The 20,639-nt window shown below is 40.2% G+C and overlaps 1 protein-coding gene across 2 annotated transcripts in view; it reads left to right on the top strand.

The window, feature by feature from the left end:
* Positions 1 to 20,639, top strand: part of tnr (tenascin R (restrictin, janusin)) — a 203,806-nt gene that overhangs the window by 155,998 nt on the left and 27,169 nt on the right. For both annotated transcript variants that reach the window (XM_028593565.1, XM_028593566.1), the window contains 4 exons: positions 5,847 to 5,966; positions 6,331 to 6,474; positions 14,733 to 14,852; positions 16,643 to 16,786. In XM_028593565.1, coding sequence (XP_028449366.1) covers positions 5,847 to 5,966; positions 6,331 to 6,474; positions 14,733 to 14,852; positions 16,643 to 16,786 — 528 coding nt within the window. The remainder of the gene's footprint in view (positions 1 to 5,846; positions 5,967 to 6,330; positions 6,475 to 14,732; positions 14,853 to 16,642; positions 16,787 to 20,639) is intronic.

The following is a 20,639-nucleotide window of genomic DNA, read 5'->3' as shown; positions in this document are numbered from 1 at the left end:
TAACACCGCTCTAACCATCCAGATATTAGAGAATGATAAAAAGACAGATGAAGAGAATCAGAGGAAAAATGAATTACCTGTCATCTACTCATCCACTGTTCACTTGGCCATATTGGCAACATCTGTCTACCTACACTCAGGTGAACTCATCACAAGGTGAAACAATCTGAAGATTGAAAGTTTGATCTTGAAACAATCTATGATCATATATATATATATATATATCCCAGACCGCCTTTGGAGCACTGTCTCTCCTTTAGTTTGTCTCTTTGTCACTAAATATGAGCTCTGCTACTACTTGTTAGTAGATTTCTACGAACCTCTTGTTATTTATTAATCGTACAAATCAACACAACTGTCACTGTCTTCTTGATCAGCGTCATCTTCATCATAACCACCACCAGCCTGGCCATCGCAATACACGGACACTCCTTCTTCTACATTGTTTAATTCATGATTAAAGCAAAGCCTGGTGTTTTTTTTTAACTCTATTGGTGCTTTAGAGCAGTGTTTGGATGAGTGCAGTCTATATACACGATGTTCCATTTCCGGGATTGCTCTCGTTCTGCCAGAAATTCCACCGGATGTCAGTCTTTTGGGATGTCTGTTTTCAGATGTCCCGTTACTTTCCGCTTTCTTTGTTTTGTAATTTTAAACTCCAGCCAATTTATGAGGACTATCTAGGACTAGCTAGAATATCTGTCCAATCTGAGTTTTCTGGTGCACGAATAAAACAACCTTTGAACATACACGTTCCACTGAAACAAGTTACTTCCCAAGGCTACTTTGCAGAGGCACTGGGTCTCCGTTCAGTGCTCAACGCTGCCCCAGGACAATTGTGATTCGTTCAAAGAAATGCCAATAAACCAGAGCACGTTTTTCTCCCATCCCGGAATGCTGTGTGGACTAGCCAGACTCTCCTTCGCAGCACTGTGGAGGAAGCTCTGGCAATGCGAGGCTACGATGAGTGTGTCCTTGTGTTATTTGTATCACGTCTTCTGTTGGCTTCCACAAAAGGACCCACATCCACACCACCACCATGGGGTTTTACGCAATACACATTCTCTGCTGACTACACAGGGCGGTAATGCATGTCGACAGTTGGTGGAGAAAATGCGCCATCAAAGGTAGCCATTCACCAATCAAAGAGGAGGACATAAATGTAGACTGTAAACAACGCAGGTTTCAAATGATGATTAATCACAAAGAAAACTCCACACTTTAATCTGGATGAATCAGAAAAGGAGAAGTCAATGGCACTGCATCTTCTCTGCTATGTATACATCAACACATGGCTAATTACATTCAAATTGTCTTGCATTTGTTGCTGTGTCAGCTGCTACACTAGTTCGTATTCATTACCTCATCTCCTGTCCAGGTAATACATTTTGACAGCATCTGCCATCATCGTCATCATTTCTCCATTTTCTTATTGTGAACAGTCCCATTACATCTTCATCTTTACAGGCGAATGATCTCATTAGTTTCCCTTCTTTTTTATGACCAATTAAATCATCACTTCCACGTGATTGTGGTCGTCTTTGACTCTCACCTGCCCCATTGAGATTACACCCAAGGCTAACTTTCTCAACTGTATTATAAACGATCTATTACATCATCCAGGACTGCTTTCATCCATCAATGAATTGCTCGTCTGTCATCACCATAACGATGGCAGCTGTTTTCTTTTTCTTTTTTTCCATCGCTGTTTCCTGCTTGTGATCGGCTCTTTTACCTGTCCTTGAAAACTCACCGTTCACCTGTAAACCCCCGTTCCTCCAGGAATCAGGCCCGTAACCCATCTCTACTTGTCAGAGGTGACTTCAGACTCAGTGTCGGTGGCGTGGAGCGCGCCAGCACCGCCTGCTGACCTCTTCATCCTGAGCTACAGCTCTGCAGACGGGACCGACACCTCTAAGGTGACGCTGGACGGCTCCAAGACGAGGTCACTGGTCCAGGGGTTGCTGCCGTCTACTCAGTACACCGTCAGTCTAATCACAATACAGGGGGATGTTACCTCTGAGCCCATTACAGCATCACTCACTACAGGTGAGCTGGTTGATTTCATGGAAAAGTGGTATCGAAGGTAACTCAGGCAGGACACACATGAGAATAGATAAACAGCGGCATAGTAAAGTTGTATGGCTTTGTATGAGATCTGTTTTAGTAGTTATGCTTCCTGGCTTCATACTGTTTGTCTATGCATGCTTCAACTTTTTTGTTCCTATGAACTTAACACATGATCACATATGGCTGCAAGATTGGTTCATTGTTTGGTCTATAAAATGTCAGAAAATAGTAAAAAAATGTCCAACATAACTTCCTAAAGCCCAACACCAAAGATATTCAATATACTATTAAATAAGACTAAATAAAGCAAATCCTCACAACTACATACTATTTTGTATTTGTTTGTTGTAAGACAAATTCAATAATTAATCACTTATTGAATAATTTGCCATCTGTTTTTTGGTCGATCAACTAAACAATGAAATGACTAATTGTTTGAGCTGCAATCAGGTTGATCACATTTATGAATGAGTTGCACTGTTCTTTTGGAGGTTTGTTGAAGCAGGTGGAACTGGAATGTCCCTGAATCCCATTTAGGATGAAGTAGAAAAACAGGGTGGTTAACAGGAAAGAAATGGAAGAAGAGTGCCGAAACAATTTAGTACAGTAAGTGTAAAGTAAAGAAAGAAAAAAAAAGAGAAAACTTACTGGAAGATATGTAAATACAAAGTGATTTAAAATTAAATATTTATTTGCAAAAAAAATACTGTTTTAGCATTTCATTTGCACAGAACCACAGCAGAATGAGTTTTGTAATTAGAGACCTGCCTTGGAGGTTTTTCCTTTCTGTTTCTTTGCCAGACTTCGAGACACAGTACCAAAAATACAAGCTTGTTTTATTCTCCTGTGGTATCAGATGACGGAGCTTTGCCACATAGATGAAATTTGAGTCAATAGCCAGTGTGTATAATGATCCAGGGTATAACGATTTAATGTTAATTCTAAACATACGCAATCATAACATTGGGGAATATTTGAGAAATTGCTGACATATGGTTCTCTAATACAGTCAAAGACAGAGAGAAGAAGAATGAGAGAGGGAAAGGGCAGATGCAATGTGTGGGCTCACATTGTTACTATAAAATATAGTGTGAGAGAAAAGGTCTGCTCATGCTTTGTGCTGGTTTCTGTCTATACATTTGAATGTATTTGTTTCCTTTTCTTCCATTTATTGTATTATTATTATTATTATTATAAGTCTTAATTAAACAAGTAGCATGCACCAAAAACATTAATTTACAGGCAACACCATTACACAGTCAACAACAATTCACATCAACATATACCAACAGCATATTTATCCAGTACATCTATAACATTTTCAATTCATTACAATTAAAAACCAGTATCACAGTTTCTACATGTCGTTTTTCTTCATGTCTTTTGATATAAATGTGTTTCCTCCAACTGTGCCGCAATGATCCTTTACGCTTTTCTCTCTCTTAGTTAATACTAGTACAGTGCCCTTTTAAAATGTGCCTGTTTGGAACAGGCCGATTGCTTGGCCTGTGGTATTGCTGCTTGTAGAATAGAAGTATATAGAAGTATAGAAGTATTCATTTCCAAACCGGCTTAGTGGCTTGACGGTAAATGTTGAAGTATGGATTGGATTCGCGGGGGAATTTTGCCAACGGTAATGTTATTAGTGTTTTAGCCTAATTGGTTAGCAGCACACTTAAACAACCAGACCCAGGGTGAGTCTGAATAAGTAAAAGATCTCTCTTTGCTTGTTCAGTTCCAAGATGACGTTATCTTCTGCTGTGTGCTTAGCACTGGTGAATTTACAGCTCACAGCAGCTTAATACAATATTAGTGCCTGGCTTTTGTTTGATATTTAGTGTTGGCAAAAATGTCTTTTTATTGAGTTTCCTCTTAGCAAAATGCTGAGTGAATTTAAGCTGGGCTTTTATTGTAAAGGGTAGACACGGAAGAGCCAGCGTTATGGCAGCACTTTTTTTCCTCAATCTTTATTGTTCAGTCGTTAGTTTAATTCACAGTTTGTTAATATCCAATGCTGTCCAAACTGCTTCAAATTCCAAACCCCAAGTTCATTGGGTACACAAGTATATTGGATGAACGGTTCATGAGATATTTCAAAGACAGATGCACACACACACACATACACATACACACACAGATTCCCCAATTTATTAGAGAGATATTATACAGTCTAACCATGTAATTTTTCGCTAATTGGCTTTTTGTCAGAAGGAGCTCTCAGAAACATTTCTTTTGATTATGAGTGTGCTATTCACATCTGGGAAGGGAATGAATGAAGAGAGGGTTAGTGTAATTACCTGCAATTACCTGAGAAATGCAATAAATAATCCCAACATACAAATGGGCAAGACAGAAAAGAAAATTAGGACAAAAGGAAATAATCAACAGAGAAAAGCAGAGGGGACTGAAGACAAAGAACAACAAAAGTTAGCATTGATCAATGGAGATATTAACTGTGTATCGTCTGTATGCTGTCATCTGATTACTGTACCAGCTTCACATTGGCAGCTTCGAGCACTCTCGTTCTTTACATTCACACACACATAATGATAAGCAGATTTTGAGAGTGAAATTGGACAGGGATTTTGAAAAAGATATACAGTTTTGCTTGCACCTGTCTGTAGACTGTGGTAATGCTTTGATCTTGCACATTTGAATGTGAGCACTGATGAGAGACTGCACTCTGACTTTCCTTGTATAATTAGGTGTGCTCTTAGCGTTACATTTTCAGCATTTGAAATGTTCTCCAGTCATAGGTTTAACCCAATAGTAGGCGGTTTGACATTTACCAGATTTTGAAAGTCACTTTCTATGGTCAGTTCAAACTGTTCTTTAATGATACCCAACCTGAGGGCCACATTCATTTATTAGCTTGTGCAACAGTGCAAATTGACTTGTGATCTTCCAGGAGGATCAGGTCAATAGCCGTAGATAGACAGAACTCTTCTGTAACTGTAACCTATTCAGACCCTCTCAGGAAGCTTCATGAGAAACATTTTCAGCTGTTATTTTTTCCAAAGCAAACATAATTAGTAAGAAATGCATGCATGAATAATCCAAACATTTATACATGCTACTACTGTACAGTATGTCATATACATAGAATTTAAATGAGATCAAGGCCAGGAGTTATAAATTGCATCCTCTTGTGAATAATTATTCTTTTTAAAGATGGAGTGGAGCAGTTTTACAAGTGCTACCCATTTCGCCTCTTGTCCACACCAAGAGATGGAAGTGATCTCTTAATCTCATCCTCTTTATTTTTTCTTTCGCCCTCTCTAATTTTCTTTATCCCTCTATTTCTTTCTCTAGCACCTAAGGACCTGTCATCAGTTTAATTGTTTGCTCACATTGTTTTCGCCATACCGTTTTCAACGGCAGCTCCATAGTCTCAGGAGACACATAAAACAAATTGTCAGCAGGGGGGTAAATCTCCTCTGAGTACGCTCTGTAAGTCTCAATGCTAAAGCCGCACATTGTTTTTTTTTTACCAGCTAAATTTCTCTTCATTATTAATAACAAATGATTGTGCTTCTACAGACCAAGGACAGGCCTGTTTATATAAAAGTGACAAAGCATGGAATACTGAAATATTTTGGTTTTCAAGGGCACTAATTCTTTTAGATTTGTATGTAAATTTCTGAACTTGCTTCATAATATACCACATAATGCGCTCCTGTTGTACCATTGTACATCTGGGATCAGAACAAATTTTCCCAAGTTATCCATTGCTGACTAATTGATTATATGCTAACACACATCATCTCCCACCCTAGGCATGGACCCACCAAAAGAGATGAGGGTGTCGGATGTGACTGAAGACGCAGTGACTATCTCTTGGATCAGACCACTGGCCCCATTTGAATACTATAAGCTGTCCTACCAATCAGCCAGAGGTAGCATATTCTTTACATCATGTAACACCCGTCTTCATCGCATTATAAAACATTGTATTCAGTGTATCAGCATACATGCCGACACACTGCGTTTTCATGCTACAGTTAAATGAACATGACATTTGTTGTAGCAGGTCTCTCTGATGTAAGATATTTTGTGGAAGGGAGCTCTGTTACACACACTGTTGTACCTAATTAATTGATAACATTTTATCAGTTAATTGATTTTTTTAATTAAAATTCTGTATTGATTAAATATTTACTCTGTGAGGGCAAAAAGCGCACAAGTTGGCTCAGCAGTATACCCTGTACCTAAAGAAATGTAAGACCAGTGTGACGGCAACAGTTCTGATGTCTCCTGCAGGTCGAGTGGACAGCGTGGTGATTGACAGCGATGTGACCAACTACACCTTGTCCAGCCTGTTTCCTGCTACAGAATATGAAATCAGCCTCAACGCTGTCAGAGGGAGTCAGGAGAGCAAAGTGGTCAGCACCTCCGTCTTCACAGGTAGGAGGAGTTGATAAGGAAACATTATTAGGACCATATAGAATAGAACAGAACAGAACAGCCACGCAACCTTACAAACTGCAGCTGCATTAGTCTGATAATCGGACTGAATTGCCATTTTTGTTTTACTTCATTCATTCAGCCTGTTCATGTCAGCTGATTTCTCGATGGAAAGGTGGGGAGGTTATTTAGTTTTGCCCTAACCAATCTGTAGCGAGTGACTATTCCACTGACGTCATTTTTCAGTCAACGTGAAACCTTAGCAGTTATCTTTTATGATGGAAGAAGTGTCAATTTAAGGGTTAATATTTCTGTAAGTCGACTTACAGCACCGCGCTCAGCTGTGTCCGTGTCATTTGCACTTGTTGCCATTTTTCAGGTCAGGACCCTGTCTTAGATCTCTTCTTGGACTCTTTGACAGTCACACAGCAATGGACTGAAGCAGGTTGGAGGAGAACATGCTTTGATTAGAAATGCTGTACTGGCAGTAGGTCGGTTGGGGAGGCTGTCTGCTTCTTGGGTTTCTTGGTTTAATCGCTTGTTAAAACCACTGCAGACAGAGAGGTGTTTCTGTTTTTAGCTAGTCTCGCATTCCCTAGTCTATATCCTTGACGTTACACTTCCGGGATTATTCCGCTCTGTGTTGTTTGCATTTCTTTATACCAATCACAATCGTCTCCAGACGCAGCAACAATGGCTCTGCAAAAAGGAACTTGTTTTGTTGGAACATTTGCACCCCAAAAAAGAAAACGCCACATCAAATTCTAAATTAAGTTAACTGTGACAAAACAGTAATGTGATCTGTTAAATTAGCTGGATATATGGTTTGAATTAATTTGCTCTTACCAGTGTATCGCCATGTGTACTTCGCCCATAGCAATCCCCGCCAATCGGTCCCAAAACACCGTAAACATATTCTTTGTAAATCTCTACAATCATTCACCGAAGAACCAAGCAGGCCTGTCTTATTGTTCTTCAAACCTTGCCATTTTCAGCTTGTAGCTTGCTAGCTCAAAGTTTGTTGTTGTTTCCCGTATCAAAGGGATTTTGAGAACAGCAACAAACAGAGAGCGGAAGGTAAGGGACAGCGTGCGCGTGGCTCACGCGCCGGATGTCAGGCTTTATCCTAAAAATGCACTTCCGTTGATCCATACTAGTTTTAGGCTAACCATTGATATAAATGGGGTGGGCAAAATAATGGAAATACCTGTCAGTATAACGCATAACAGCATCGCAAACTAAAGCCTCCAAAAAGACCATGAAGTTGAGTCAACACCTCTCTAAAACAGTTTCAATAAAAATTGAACATCATAACTTTTATGAATGTTTGATTTATGGCAGGAACGTTGTATTAGACTGCTTTAGTTTTAGCCAGGTGTACCTAATAAACTGGCAGCTGAGTGCATATTTCCTGGCTGAACGCTGTGATCTACTTTTGTTGTGCTTCTGTGATGTTCTGCTCTTGTACTTTAGGAAACATTATTGCATTAAAACCACATTTCTAAGTCCTTCGACTACAGCTCTTTGATAAATGTCACGCTGTGAGAGGGGTGGCACAGGAACAAAATATTTGCAGTGTAAACTGAATGAAGAATTCCTCTTTTCTCTGCTAGACTCTCAGACCAATTGTTCTTCCCACAACAATAACAGCTGCGCGTTGGGAGTTATGTGCTAAAATGAGCACACAACACACACATACAGACGTCAGACAAAATCTAAGGGTACAGCTTGCAGGAGGAGCAATCTTTGCCACTGCAATAGATGAAACTGTCCACTCCATGACCCAGTAATTGGTAACCTACTCCCAACTCCATCTAACTCTCCTCTATCTCTCTCCTTTTCCCTCCTTTTCTTATCTTTTCATACTTCTGCCTTACCTCTATCCTTGTTACTCCTCTCTTTTTCTCTCAGTATCCTTCTCTTTTCTATCCTCCATTTTTCTGTCCTCTTTCCATTTCCTCTCTGCTTCATCCTTTTCCTTCTTTAATCTTCCTTCTCGGTTTCTCTCTCCCCCTTTTTCCTTCCCAATTCTTCATTATAGGTGAGAACTCTCAAGCTCTCTTGCTTTCAGGCGCTTAACCTAGCACTAAATCATAAGTCAGGGAAAGCACAAACACTCACTTCCACACACACATGCGTGTAAATATGGGACACCATTCTTCCACTAACCTAAGATTAACATAATCTTCCACGGCTGTATGCATGTGTGTGAGAGAGGAAAACGCGAGGGAGCTAGGAGAACAGGAGAGAGAAGAGGAGGTGTGTTTGCATACCAATGAGATCTGATTCACCAGGAGCCGCCAGGTTAAAGAATTCAGTGAGGAAAAAGTAGGAAAAGAGTCTTTTTCTCTCACTTTCTCCTCTGTCTTGCTCTTCCCCCTCCAATTCTTTATCATCAGCTTCCTTTTTAACAATCCCAGTGTACTTACAATGAGCAGAGCCGTTGGGGCTGTAATAGCCTGAAAAGAACATAACTCCAAAGTCAAGCTTGTTATAAATGGTAAATAACATTTTCCTCACATCGCACAATGCCCAACCAGGGACTTTTTAATGCCGCTTCCAACAACAATACATAAACAGGGGATTTGGAAGAGTAATCCAGCATTGCCAACATGAAGTATGTAATGACTTGAATAACGCCGCAATTGCTACTTACTTCGCTTCCGTAATCAATTATTGTCAGAGGGGATGAAAAAGCAGGGAGCCATATTTCATTTAACTAACACAGCAGGTACGGCTAATCTAAGATGCTTTTGGGAGGGTTGACACTAAATGGACTATGTGAAGGTTCGTTTAATGGAGGGCTAATAACGGTGCTCATTAGCAAAGTGTCAGGATGGATTGCTAGTAAAGTATCAATTCTCCCAAAGCTTAAGTTCAGAGGCAGACCATTAAAGTCCTCCATACTTGTCTAATTTTTACCAGCGATTTCAAGAAAATATAGATGAGGGAGAGTACACTTCTATTTTAAATGGATGCTTTGTTAAGATGTCCCACAAAATCACAATTGAAATAAAAGTTTCTGGGAACCAACTCAGATAAAGTGTAAATGACAAATGGCTAAACATGAAACAAAGTACGTCTTGGCAGAGGGATTGGCAAAGGAAGAGATGCAAACTAGTGACTGAGAGTAAGACAGAAGAATAATCAACACGGTTGTGTGTGTGTGTGTGTGTGTGTGTGTGTGTGTGTGTGTGTGTGTGTTTATACCTAATTTTATACAGGTTTATACAGGTTTTTATTGTTGAAAACATTTTTTTTCATTGAAAACATTTTTCTTGTCACTAAACAGCACGTCTTGTTCGGCTGGACTTATCTTTTGTGTCTAACCACCTGCAGTTTTCAGGTTACCACTCTTTTGACGCTACAGGTGTCACATCGTGACATTTCTACTTAACTACTGTTAAAGACCACTTCCATTATGATTAATTAAGGTGCAACGCTGGCAATAAAAACCCAAGAGGTCTGTTCCTTAGCAGCGACATTCAACAAAAAGGCACAGAAAATAGCAACTAAGGAGCAAATCTTCAACGAACTGTCAGCCATTAAATAGCCAACAAGTCATTCCTGAATAACTTTGAGTATAAGATTATGATGCAAAGTTCTTGTAGCTCCAGAGTACACGCTCAGGGAAACTAAGTTTATTTAAAGCCTTAGTACGTAACTTTTTGATATTAATGAACGTCCGTTACATTTAAGCAATTTCCAAATGAGTTGCTACAGAACTAATTAAGACTATCAGCTCCACACAACTCTCTCTGTATTTCTCAGTATGGCTATGTTCAGAAGACTGTGGCGTCCGCTGACTTTCCCGCGCAGAAACTCAAGTGAAGATAATTACCTCTTCTGAAAAGTCCATCATGTTTTTTTAATCCTCCGTGTCCTCCTTGGCTACCATGGCTACTTGCAACTGCATGGAGGGGGAATCTACTAATGACCATTTACTTACTGATTCTTTAAGGTTCAGGTGTAAATGGGACAACACCAATAACTATTACTTACTGATTGGGTGTAATGATGGTCATGTTAGCAAACATTTCTACCTACGCATACATTACATTACAATATCTAAAATCTGCATTGAAAAGTTCAGTACAGCTCCCATGCAGCATAAAAGCAACAAGTGCAATGTTTGCATGGCTGTGGCTGCCCCACATCAATATTAGTATTGTGCCACAGACACATCCAGTGTAGCTATGGGGCAAATTTGGAGGACACACTCACACACTGATAATATGTTCTTGTACAGTGAGGCAGGGCAGCTTCCACAATAATGAGAGGGGATGCGGAGATGGACTGGGGAGTAAAATGGCCCAGCGGTCTCACTAACTATACTATCTGCTGCAGTCTGGTCTACATAGTGGCCACAGCACACTGCGCAGACTGACCTCATGGCCAACTGTCACAGCTGAGGTGTTCCTAAAAATACCATATTCAGCAAAGCACAGATACTCCGTTTGAAACATGTTTCCTGAATTGTTTCGGACATTTGATTAAGACATTTAATAGCACACCAACAAACTTGAACTAAATTTACCTGAAGAAATGTATGTAGCGCTAACAGGGTTGTTGACAATGTCCCCCTTAAAACATAAAATCTCCCGTCACAACCTTCTGTGCCCTATTTAATGCATATAATTAAGGTCAGAATCAAAGCTGTTAACAGTTCTAAACTTTGAGTAAGCTAAATTCAGTTTTCTTAGAGAGGGAAAACCACTTTGTGCCTTTTCGTTTCTAAAAGGTTCGAAATTGATGGTCTTCTGTATTCACGAATACTCTCAGAGTGATGAGTCTTGTCAGTCAGAAAAACAATCTTGCCTTAGCTGATTGCTTGTCATATTTCAGCTGAGTACATTGTAGCTACTTAGCAGTGCAATACTGACTGATAGCTAAAGCTAGCAGGACTCATGGTACAAAAGACTCAGTTAAAATTTAAAGAAGATCACCTAAATATCTTAATCACTTCTATCAGGATCTTTGGGCATTCAAAGCTGAGTAGCAGCTTGTTCTGTCAGTCTGTGAAGCATTAGCTAACGCTAGCTCAGCAGCCAAAGAGGAGACCGGGAGCTCTCAAAATGATCAGTGAGATGTTATCTGATACCTTCAGCTTCAATTGGCAGGCTTGACTTACCAGATGTTTGTCATTAGATAACCACATTCACCACTAAATATTATTCCACTTTTAAATGTAATGGAAAAGGTCATTTTAAGCATCGCAGTTATAAACATCACTAAATTGGTCAGGTTTCTAGATACAGATGAATTATCAAGTTCTATAAAGCTAAAGAAAAATACTAATTAAAACATTACTCTTGCATTGCCAGACCTTCCTCCACAGCGCTGCAAAGGAGGGTCCGGCTGGTCCACACAACATTCTGGGATGGGAGAAAAAGCTGCTCTGATTTATTGCCATTTCTTTAAAACAATGACGGTGACTCTGCAAAATAGCCTCAGGAAGGAACTTTTTTTGGTGGAATGTGTACGTTCAAAATAGATAGTCTAGCTAGCTGTTCGGATTTACCCTGCAGACATCAACAGTTAACCATAGTCCTCATAAATTGGCCGGAGTTTAGAATGCCAACACAAAGAAAGTGGAAGGTGACGGACATCCAGAGGGACGTCCGGCGGAATTTCCGGTGGCACCTGAACAATCCTGGAAGTGGAGCGTCATCGACATAGACTAGTAGTTTTAATGTAGTAATTTTGAAGACTAGTAATTGTAATCTCATCTCATACTATCTCACATATTTGTAGTATTCACCAGGTGTACAGTTTTTCCCATGGGAGAGTACTACTGTACTTGCACTGCAATTATAGCTGTAGAAGCACAATAGAACAATTCATTGTTTTCTCGTTTAAACTGTTAAAGCTTTTAATGTATAACTGGAAAGATCATAGCACTGTTTGTACATTCTGTTGTCAGTGCCGTAGTTTGTTACTGGAAACAGCCGGTTCCCATGATCATTATCTCAATGCCCAGGTTTCTTGTATTACTGGATAGATTTTGGTATTATAGCATGTAAATGGCTGCTGAAACTCAAGGTTTAATTGTAGCGAGCTCTCCACCAGCATGTGAGTGCACCGCAGCCTCATACTGAAGCCCCAGAGCAGCCTTTTGTTTCTTTTTTCCGAACCTTTTCTCTTGTCCTGAATTTTAAGCACTGGGGCTTGACTTACACTCAGATACAGATCGGAGTGCGAGCGTGATGTAGTTGGCGTAATCTGCGATTCACCGGTGCAGTCACAAGATGGAGAATGATGATTGGATTATCACTGGGACTGATGAAGTTGGATGACCTGTTTATTTTTTTCTTTATTGGCCATCTCCATCTCCATTGCCAATCTAATTGACTTGGCAAGCCTCCATTAAATTCACTTAAACCTTTTTGCAATTAAAGTAATGATTTTAATCAGGTTTGTTCATCTATCGTAGCGATAAGAAAGACTTAAACTCACTTTGTTGTGCTAATGAGCTCAATTCTTTATTTTATTCTGATGAGGGCAGGGCAATATTAATTACTTCATCTGGGCAGAGATTTGGAGCACATGCAGAATTCTGTGTTCTCCTGCCACGCTTTCTAACGCGCTGAAATAACATGCCTAAATAGAAATTGGGGTTGAAACACTGAGGTTAAAGGTATAATTAAATTCAAACTCAATTTTGGCATGTCCAGCAGTCTGAGAATGAAATTAGGAGGAGGGTGGAGAAACAGGAGGCTCGGGAGAATATCTGAGACTTTCTACAGCCTTTTTGACTGCATCATTTCTCTTTGATGTGTGTTTGAATTGAGAAAACAGTGATCAAAATGGCAGAGAGTCATTATTAATCACTATTAATGCAAAGCTCTTCTGTGTCGGTGTGTGTGGGTTTCTATAATTAGAACTTAGATGTGTATTGAATAATGGTTTTCCATTTTGAATTGTACTCAATTCAAAATTGTTTAGGTGTAATTTATATTTTATGTCTCAACCTATTTGCATATGAAATAAACTATGACACAGTTCCATAGTTTGTGTAAAAGTTATTGATAGAGAAGTTTTCCAAAGTACATGGGAAATGACAGAAAAATATGCTGTCCGGACAAATTGTGTTTTCTTGAAACAAATTTCTTTTGTATTTTCCTTTTGCGGGAACTAATTGAATGACAAATCCTGCAACACACAGCCACAAAGGGCAAGTTAAGAGATTTGTAATGTGGGGAACTTTACCCACTTTTATTGTTAGTAGTAGTAGTAGACCTGAAGCAATTAGTCAATCAATCAATAAGTCCATCAACATAAAATGAATTAACTATTCTGATGAGTGATAAATCGTTGCACACATTTCTTCAAGCAAAAATGCTACACATCCTCTGGTTACAGCTTCTTTTCTGTCTCTTCTGTAAAAGCAAACTATTGGACAAAACTGATATTTTTTGTTACTGTATAGCCAACAGTGTTGGGGAAGTTACTTTTAAAAAAGGAGTGTTTACTCGTTACTCGTTACTTCTTAAAAAAGTAATCTGTTACTTTACTTAGTTACCCCCTATGGAAAGTAACTTTTTACTTTACTCGTTACTTTTAAAAGCAACCCTCTCTGACAGATACTGAAGTTAATTATACAAAAACTATCTTTGACCATAAAGCCAATCTATGGTTTATCAGTGAAACGTTTGAACTACACTGCAGACTGGATTCTCTACTCACAGAGTGACGGCTGATTCATTATGAATGAGTCCAGCGTGGGTTGAATGCACATCAGCAGGTCATCAGCGTTAAATGGTGTTAGTGTATGTAATGTCTGTATCGACTTGTACCGGTCGCGCAGCCACGATGGTCGGTGTCGTAGACACATGCAGCGGTCCGCTGCGTGTATGTATAAGGCCATCTCCACTGCATCTATCTGTGAGGTTGTCAGCTTATAATGCTCTCAAAAGTTAGCTTTGGCTGTGCTACCAGCCTCTGTCACGTCCCGTGTGGAGCTTGTGAGCGCGCAGCTGTCAAATCTGTCCCTGGGAAAAGTAACGTTGAGCCGAATTGAAAAAGGAACTACGTTTCGTTACCAAATTTTCAGTTGTAGCGTGTTACACAACTTTTTACCCGCGTTACACCCAACACTGATAGCCAACATGTTGACTTGGTATGTCCTGCAGTAAGTGGACCTTTGTGTGTGATTAATAGCTGTCATATTAGCCAGATGTCACTGATCTCTTAAAAAGAAGTCATTCTTGTTTTTGGAAATACATTGGGCTTACATTTTTGTTGTATTGTAATCCTAGCGATGGACATGCCAGCTGAGTTGACAGCTCTCAACATCACTCCACAAGGAGCCCTGCTGAGATGGAATCCACCTGTTTCCAGTGTCGACAACTACGTTCTGACCCTCACACACAACCAGGGTGAGTTATCCAAACTGTCATTTAGAGGCTTTCAATCATTTGTTGTATATTGAAATAGACAAATTAACACATTTGAATAAAATCATCAACTCCCCTTTCTCTTTAATGCCTCCCTTTCGGAAATAATGAAAATCCATCTGATAATCAGTCTATACCACTATAGCGGTGCTGCTTACTTTGGCTACCAGATTATTGTACATGACCGTGAATCACATTTTTACACATCAACTTTTTTATTGATGCTACCGTCTGTATGTCATGTCATGTTTGTTTCATAAAGCACTTTGAAACCTTGGTGTTATGAAAGGCACTGTTGTGTAAATAATTACTATCCAAATTGTTATTGAGATTAGATATCTGCACAATGAAATTATTGAAATTGTATTGAGTTGTAGCCCTGACTCTGCTAAGATCAGACTGCAGAGTCAGAGCATAAGGAGTATATTAGTTTTAGGTCATTTAGCCGCAGTGTGTGTTGATCTATGTACCATCAAGGTTTTCCCAATAAGATGTGAGATCAGTGGGATCCTTTGAGGCAGTATGGATCCATTTATCTTGCTTTCAGAACAGTTCATTATGCTCAGTTTCGGATCTAGCCTATTGTCTGACAGCCATATTGCTTGGCCCCTCACTTATAATTTGCTCCCTGAACCATGTGGATGACTGCCATGTTACAGTCGGTGGGCCAGCCACAGATAAAGCTACTTTGCATACTCAGCGAGAGTGCTGAAGTATGAAAGTATAAGTTTCAAAGGAAGGGTATTTTTTAAACAAACATCACCTAGTGTTTTCAGTCATTAGCCTTTGCAAAGGTTTTTCAAACTCACCAGTCAAATGTTTAATGTAAATGGACTGTTCTTATATAGCGCTTTTCTAGTCTCAACGACTACTCAAAGCGCTTTAACATTGTACAGGAACCATTCACACACATTTACACTTGGATACGTAGCATTGGGGGCAACTCGGGGTTCAGTGTCTTGCCCAAGTACACTTCGACATGGGACTGCAGGGATCGAACCACCAACCTTCCGATTGGCAGGCAACCGCTCTACCACTCAGCCACAGCCGCCCTGTGACTCTTAATGACACTTCAACTGAACTGTTGTTCTATTCTCTCTTGACGTTTACAAACCGGTTGGAGAAAATATTATGGGCACATGACCCCACTGACTAAGCCATGTCTGGAGTTATCCAGGGGAATCTGTATCACTCAGCTCTTGGAGTCAATGCGTGTTACACTCTGACTGACTGGACTGCAGCCAGATCATCTCAGATACAGAGACAGTATCTATATGCTGAACACATATTTGGAAAGCAGCCCAAGCCAGGGTTTAGAGAAACGCAATGTAAAAATGTGGACAAATTCCCTTGAGTGTCAGTGTATTAGCTCAAGGTCAATAAATCTCGTATTTCATGCAGTATTGTCCTGCATTACAAAATAGATTCGTTTTGGCAACTGGGAACAGCCACATAAAATCCAAACCATCATGGTATCCATCAGTCAAACTTCATATAAAATAGAAAGCATACCATCAATAAAATAATGGTTTGTTTATATCCTCACCAGCATCACTGTCACTGTGACGACCAAAAATGTAATTAGTGTAGAAATCCTTTGACTTGAAAGAGGAACCCAAAGGTGGCCAAACAGTGCAGGCTTTGAGATTCGGTTCCGATTTCTCCCATGCTTATGAGCTTTTTTCAAAGAGTTACAATTTAATGTAGTCTATTTAGACAGAACTAAAGACAGAAGATGTATGGTAAACATATACACCTTGTGTGTTTTCCAGTGACAGCTGACACTTTCCTTGTGGAAGGCAACACGCAGGAGCACCAGCTGTCCAACCTTAAGCCAAGCACCACCTACTCTGTAGCCCTCTATGCTACCAAAGGACCCCTCACCAGCGGCACCGTCATCACCAACCTCCAAACACGTATGTGCTTTTTTTATTCAGCTTGTCTCTGTACAGTGGGCAACGTGTGATTCCCCACTGGAGCCTTTCTATGTGGAATGTAAATGTTCTCACTGTGTTTGCGTGGGTTTTCTTCCGGGTGCTTGGTTTCATTCACGCCAAAAAAATATTTATGTTAAGTAGGAATTCTCCTACACACTGTTTCGGAAGTAGTTAGGATGAGTCAAATTCAGCGGATGCATTTCTCTCAGGGGATTAATAAAGCGTAACACAAACAACAGAAATATGTCATGCGAAGAAAAAAACCTACCCGGTGTTTATGAAATATATATCAGTTAAAGCTGGGGTAAGCAGTTTATTTTTGCCATCGTTGTGCAAAGTTTCCACAATAATCGTTCAGCACATTGTAATTCAATTGTTCTGAGAGAAAGCTAGACTTCTGCAACTCCTCCTTAGAAAATTAAGCCTGTGACAGGAGAATTTGGCCAATCGCAGGTCATTTCAGAGAGAGTGTTCCTACTGGCTGTTTTACCAATGCACGTCCCTTTTGTGAAAGTTCTGCTAACCGTAGCCAAAGGGTCAGGGATGCAGCTAATTCAAGGCTAGTCTCGCTTTGGCAGACCTTCCTCCACTGAGGCTAAAGTATTAGATAAGAGACTTAATTGTCATCCAACTTTATACAGTACATAGAGGAACGAAATTGTGTAAAAATGTAGTCCAGTTTATTGTCCAGGGAGCAGACATTTGCTGTGATAGCAGTCGGGAGAGCTGGGGTTAGCTGTTAGCCTAGCATAAACATTTGCTGTCGTTTTTTTTTGCATTCGGCCTGCGGCAGCTTATATCACCACCACCAAAACTATGCCAGAAAAGTGGCAATTAAAACTGACGCGTTGCAAAATAACAATTATAATAACCCCCATCCCTGAAGTGATTTGGTTTAGTTTCTGTCTATATTCTGTTATATTTTAACCTAAATGAACTGAGTCAGTGCTGGTTGATTCTATGCCTCTAATGCTGCACTTACTGTCTGCATGCTTTATTGGATGGTCATATTTCAGGTTTGTGCTATTTCCCATCATTTGATGGCACAAGTTTGCGACATATTCAACAGTATACTGACCTTTTTTTTTTTTTTTTTTTTGTCCAACCTAGTAGTTTGAGAATGTTTCATCCACTTCATGGCCAAACAAGGCATTAAGCATTCAAAGTACTGCCACACTACCCACATCTTATCTGAGTTGTGACTGTTGGGCTGTCACTCTTTGTGCCGACACAGTAAAGTCTGGATAAAGGAGCCCTTGTTTCTTCCATCTAATTATCCAACTTGAGGTGTGTTCTGAAGGCTGTTGGTTCATAAAAGACTGACATACTGTATAATTGTTTCCAAAAATAGCTTCATATCTGTGGTGTAATTGGTTGTTAAGCAATGTAATTCATCAACAATTTATTGAAGTTTCTAATGTTTTTATCTAGGAAATTATAACATTTATATTGCCCAGCCCTAGATGGATGCATGTTTGCTCCACAAAGGCATATAGGATAGATTTTATTATTGTTATTATTATTGTGGATCGTTTTGCAGTACAACTGAATTTTAGCTTTTTGTACAGAGTTTGCAATTAGAAGTGTATGATCCTTTATCCCTGTGTCACAGGGGTCAGTAGAGACTTTGACATGGTGAAACACTCAAAAATGTAAAGTAATGTGCATGTAAATGCACTGCAAGCTGTCATGAGAATGTGAACTCCCTGTTCAACTTTTGCCTGCTTTACCTCCATCTCTCCAATTATATTCACCTTTATCTGCTACTCCTTCAAGAAAAAAAGTTAGGGGTGAAGGAATTGTTCCAGTTTAGCTGAGTTGCAGCTCTGTAAACTTTGTTTTTTTTATAGAGTCCTTGCAGAAAAAAAACAAAAACTTTTCAGTCAGCAGAGGAGTTCATATCCCCCAAGGAGTACCAGAGCTACCTGTCCTGCACTGCAGCAGAGACGAACTGCTTGAAACAGAAAAAACTCTGACAACAAGTGAGAGCAGGGCTGCAGAGACTTCCGAACATAAATGGGGCTTAGGAAAATTAGGTGTACCTACAGTAAAACCATGTCAATGCTCTGCATGCATATAGTAACTCATACATAAACAGATGTTTTTGACAGTTTAAGGTGATTCTAATTTGGAAACATGTGCTCTGTCTAGTACATGTACCTCAGCTTCTCCAGAGAACAAAAACAACGCACATTTCTACCCCAGTTAGACTCTCTCATATTAAATAAAGAATTGCTGCGATGTAGGAAGCACCATTGAGTGAGCAAAGTTATTGAATCAAGCAAACGCTTGGGTGCTTGACATTGTTGCAGTCCTCCTCTGAGTGAAATGGACTACCGTAAATGTATTCTTGCCACTCCATTTTGGAGTATATATGATTGGGTAGAAAAGACACAAGTTGATCAAATTCTTTAATACAAGAGGAGGGACATCTGCAGGAGCTTGACATTTGTTGTATTCAGAATTCTACTAATATTATTAAAATATATACAGCAATCACAGAACAGACATGTAGGGCCCTATCTTGCACTCAGCGCAATTGCCTTTGTACACCGACGCATGTATCGTTCCTATTTTGCACCCGACGCACAGTGGACTTTTCCCTCCACAGACGCACGTCGGTAAATTAGGGAACAAACTTGCGTTCCCGGGGGCGGTTCAGCAAAAAGAGGAGGTGTGTTCCGGCGCAAACGTTCCCTCGTGCTATTTTGCAGTTTCAGAAAACAATTCCGCCACAGACCAGGAAAAACCTGGTCTAAAGTCAGTGGCGCTAGTCTAAAGTCAGTGGTGCGTTATTCAGATGCTATTTTAGGGGCGCATGCTTGGCCATAATGTAGCGTGTGCACAACACGCATACACTTTGCTTCTCTCAGCTACAAGGACGCAGCAGTTCCCATTTTTGCAAACCATACATAATTTCAAAGAAAAAAATATTACTGAAAATGCGCTTCAGGTGTTTGGATAGGTCAGGGGGCACTTTACAGTACAGTCCTCAAAAAGTCGCAGCATTCATGAATCATGAATGTGCTGATGACATAAATGAGGAAATATTAGAGGACTTAAGGAGATGTGATGTTGAACTACGGCGGGATTGGACACTCCGGCGGAATCTGGTCCAGGAGTGGCATAATGCGCGATGCGCTCCTGGTGGAGCAGGTGGATGGAGAAGGAGTGGGGGGAGGAAAAAGGGGCACAACAGGAGCAGGTGGTGCGTTTGGAGGCCCACGCTCCATGGCTGCAGCAATCCTCTCCAGACTTGAGGAGATGCGCCAGAGAGGACCAGCAACATCGCCACCCGGTCAAGACGGTATTTATTACTTTGCCGCATCCCGGACAGCTCCCGCTGGCGTGCGCCAGGCAAATCCGCCGTCAAAATAGCAATCCGCCATGGAACAAGCGCGCCTGCTCTTAAAGGGAATGTGAGATGACGCTCTGATTGGTTTATTGCACGTTACGCCCAGACTTCAGACCAACCCATTTTAGATTTGCGTCGGGCGCAAGACTCATTTATCCCGCCGGTATAATAGCAACAGCGCCGGAGATCCGCCCACAAAGCTACTTGCGTTTCACGTTTGATACTTGCCTTTCAGATAGTTAAAATGTGGCCCGTAGGGTTTTATACATACAGACATACAGTAGCTGAACATGTAATGCGTTTTTCATTTGGTATTTACAGTGTTTCTATTTTCTGCTATATATTTCTATGTTCCTTTGATAGGGCCTTCAAGAAGGATAACATTCATATTTAATATAATTCAATCTCTTTCACCTCATTTCACTAAGCAACTAAATTTCAATAAAGGAACAGTTCAGGATAATCCTTAATCTTAAT

Source organism: Perca flavescens, chromosome 12 (genome assembly GCF_004354835.1).
Source record: "Perca flavescens isolate YP-PL-M2 chromosome 12, PFLA_1.0, whole genome shotgun sequence".
Lineage (NCBI taxonomy): Eukaryota > Metazoa > Chordata > Actinopteri > Perciformes > Percidae > Perca > Perca flavescens.
This window is presented reverse-complemented; position numbering and strand designations above follow the sequence as displayed.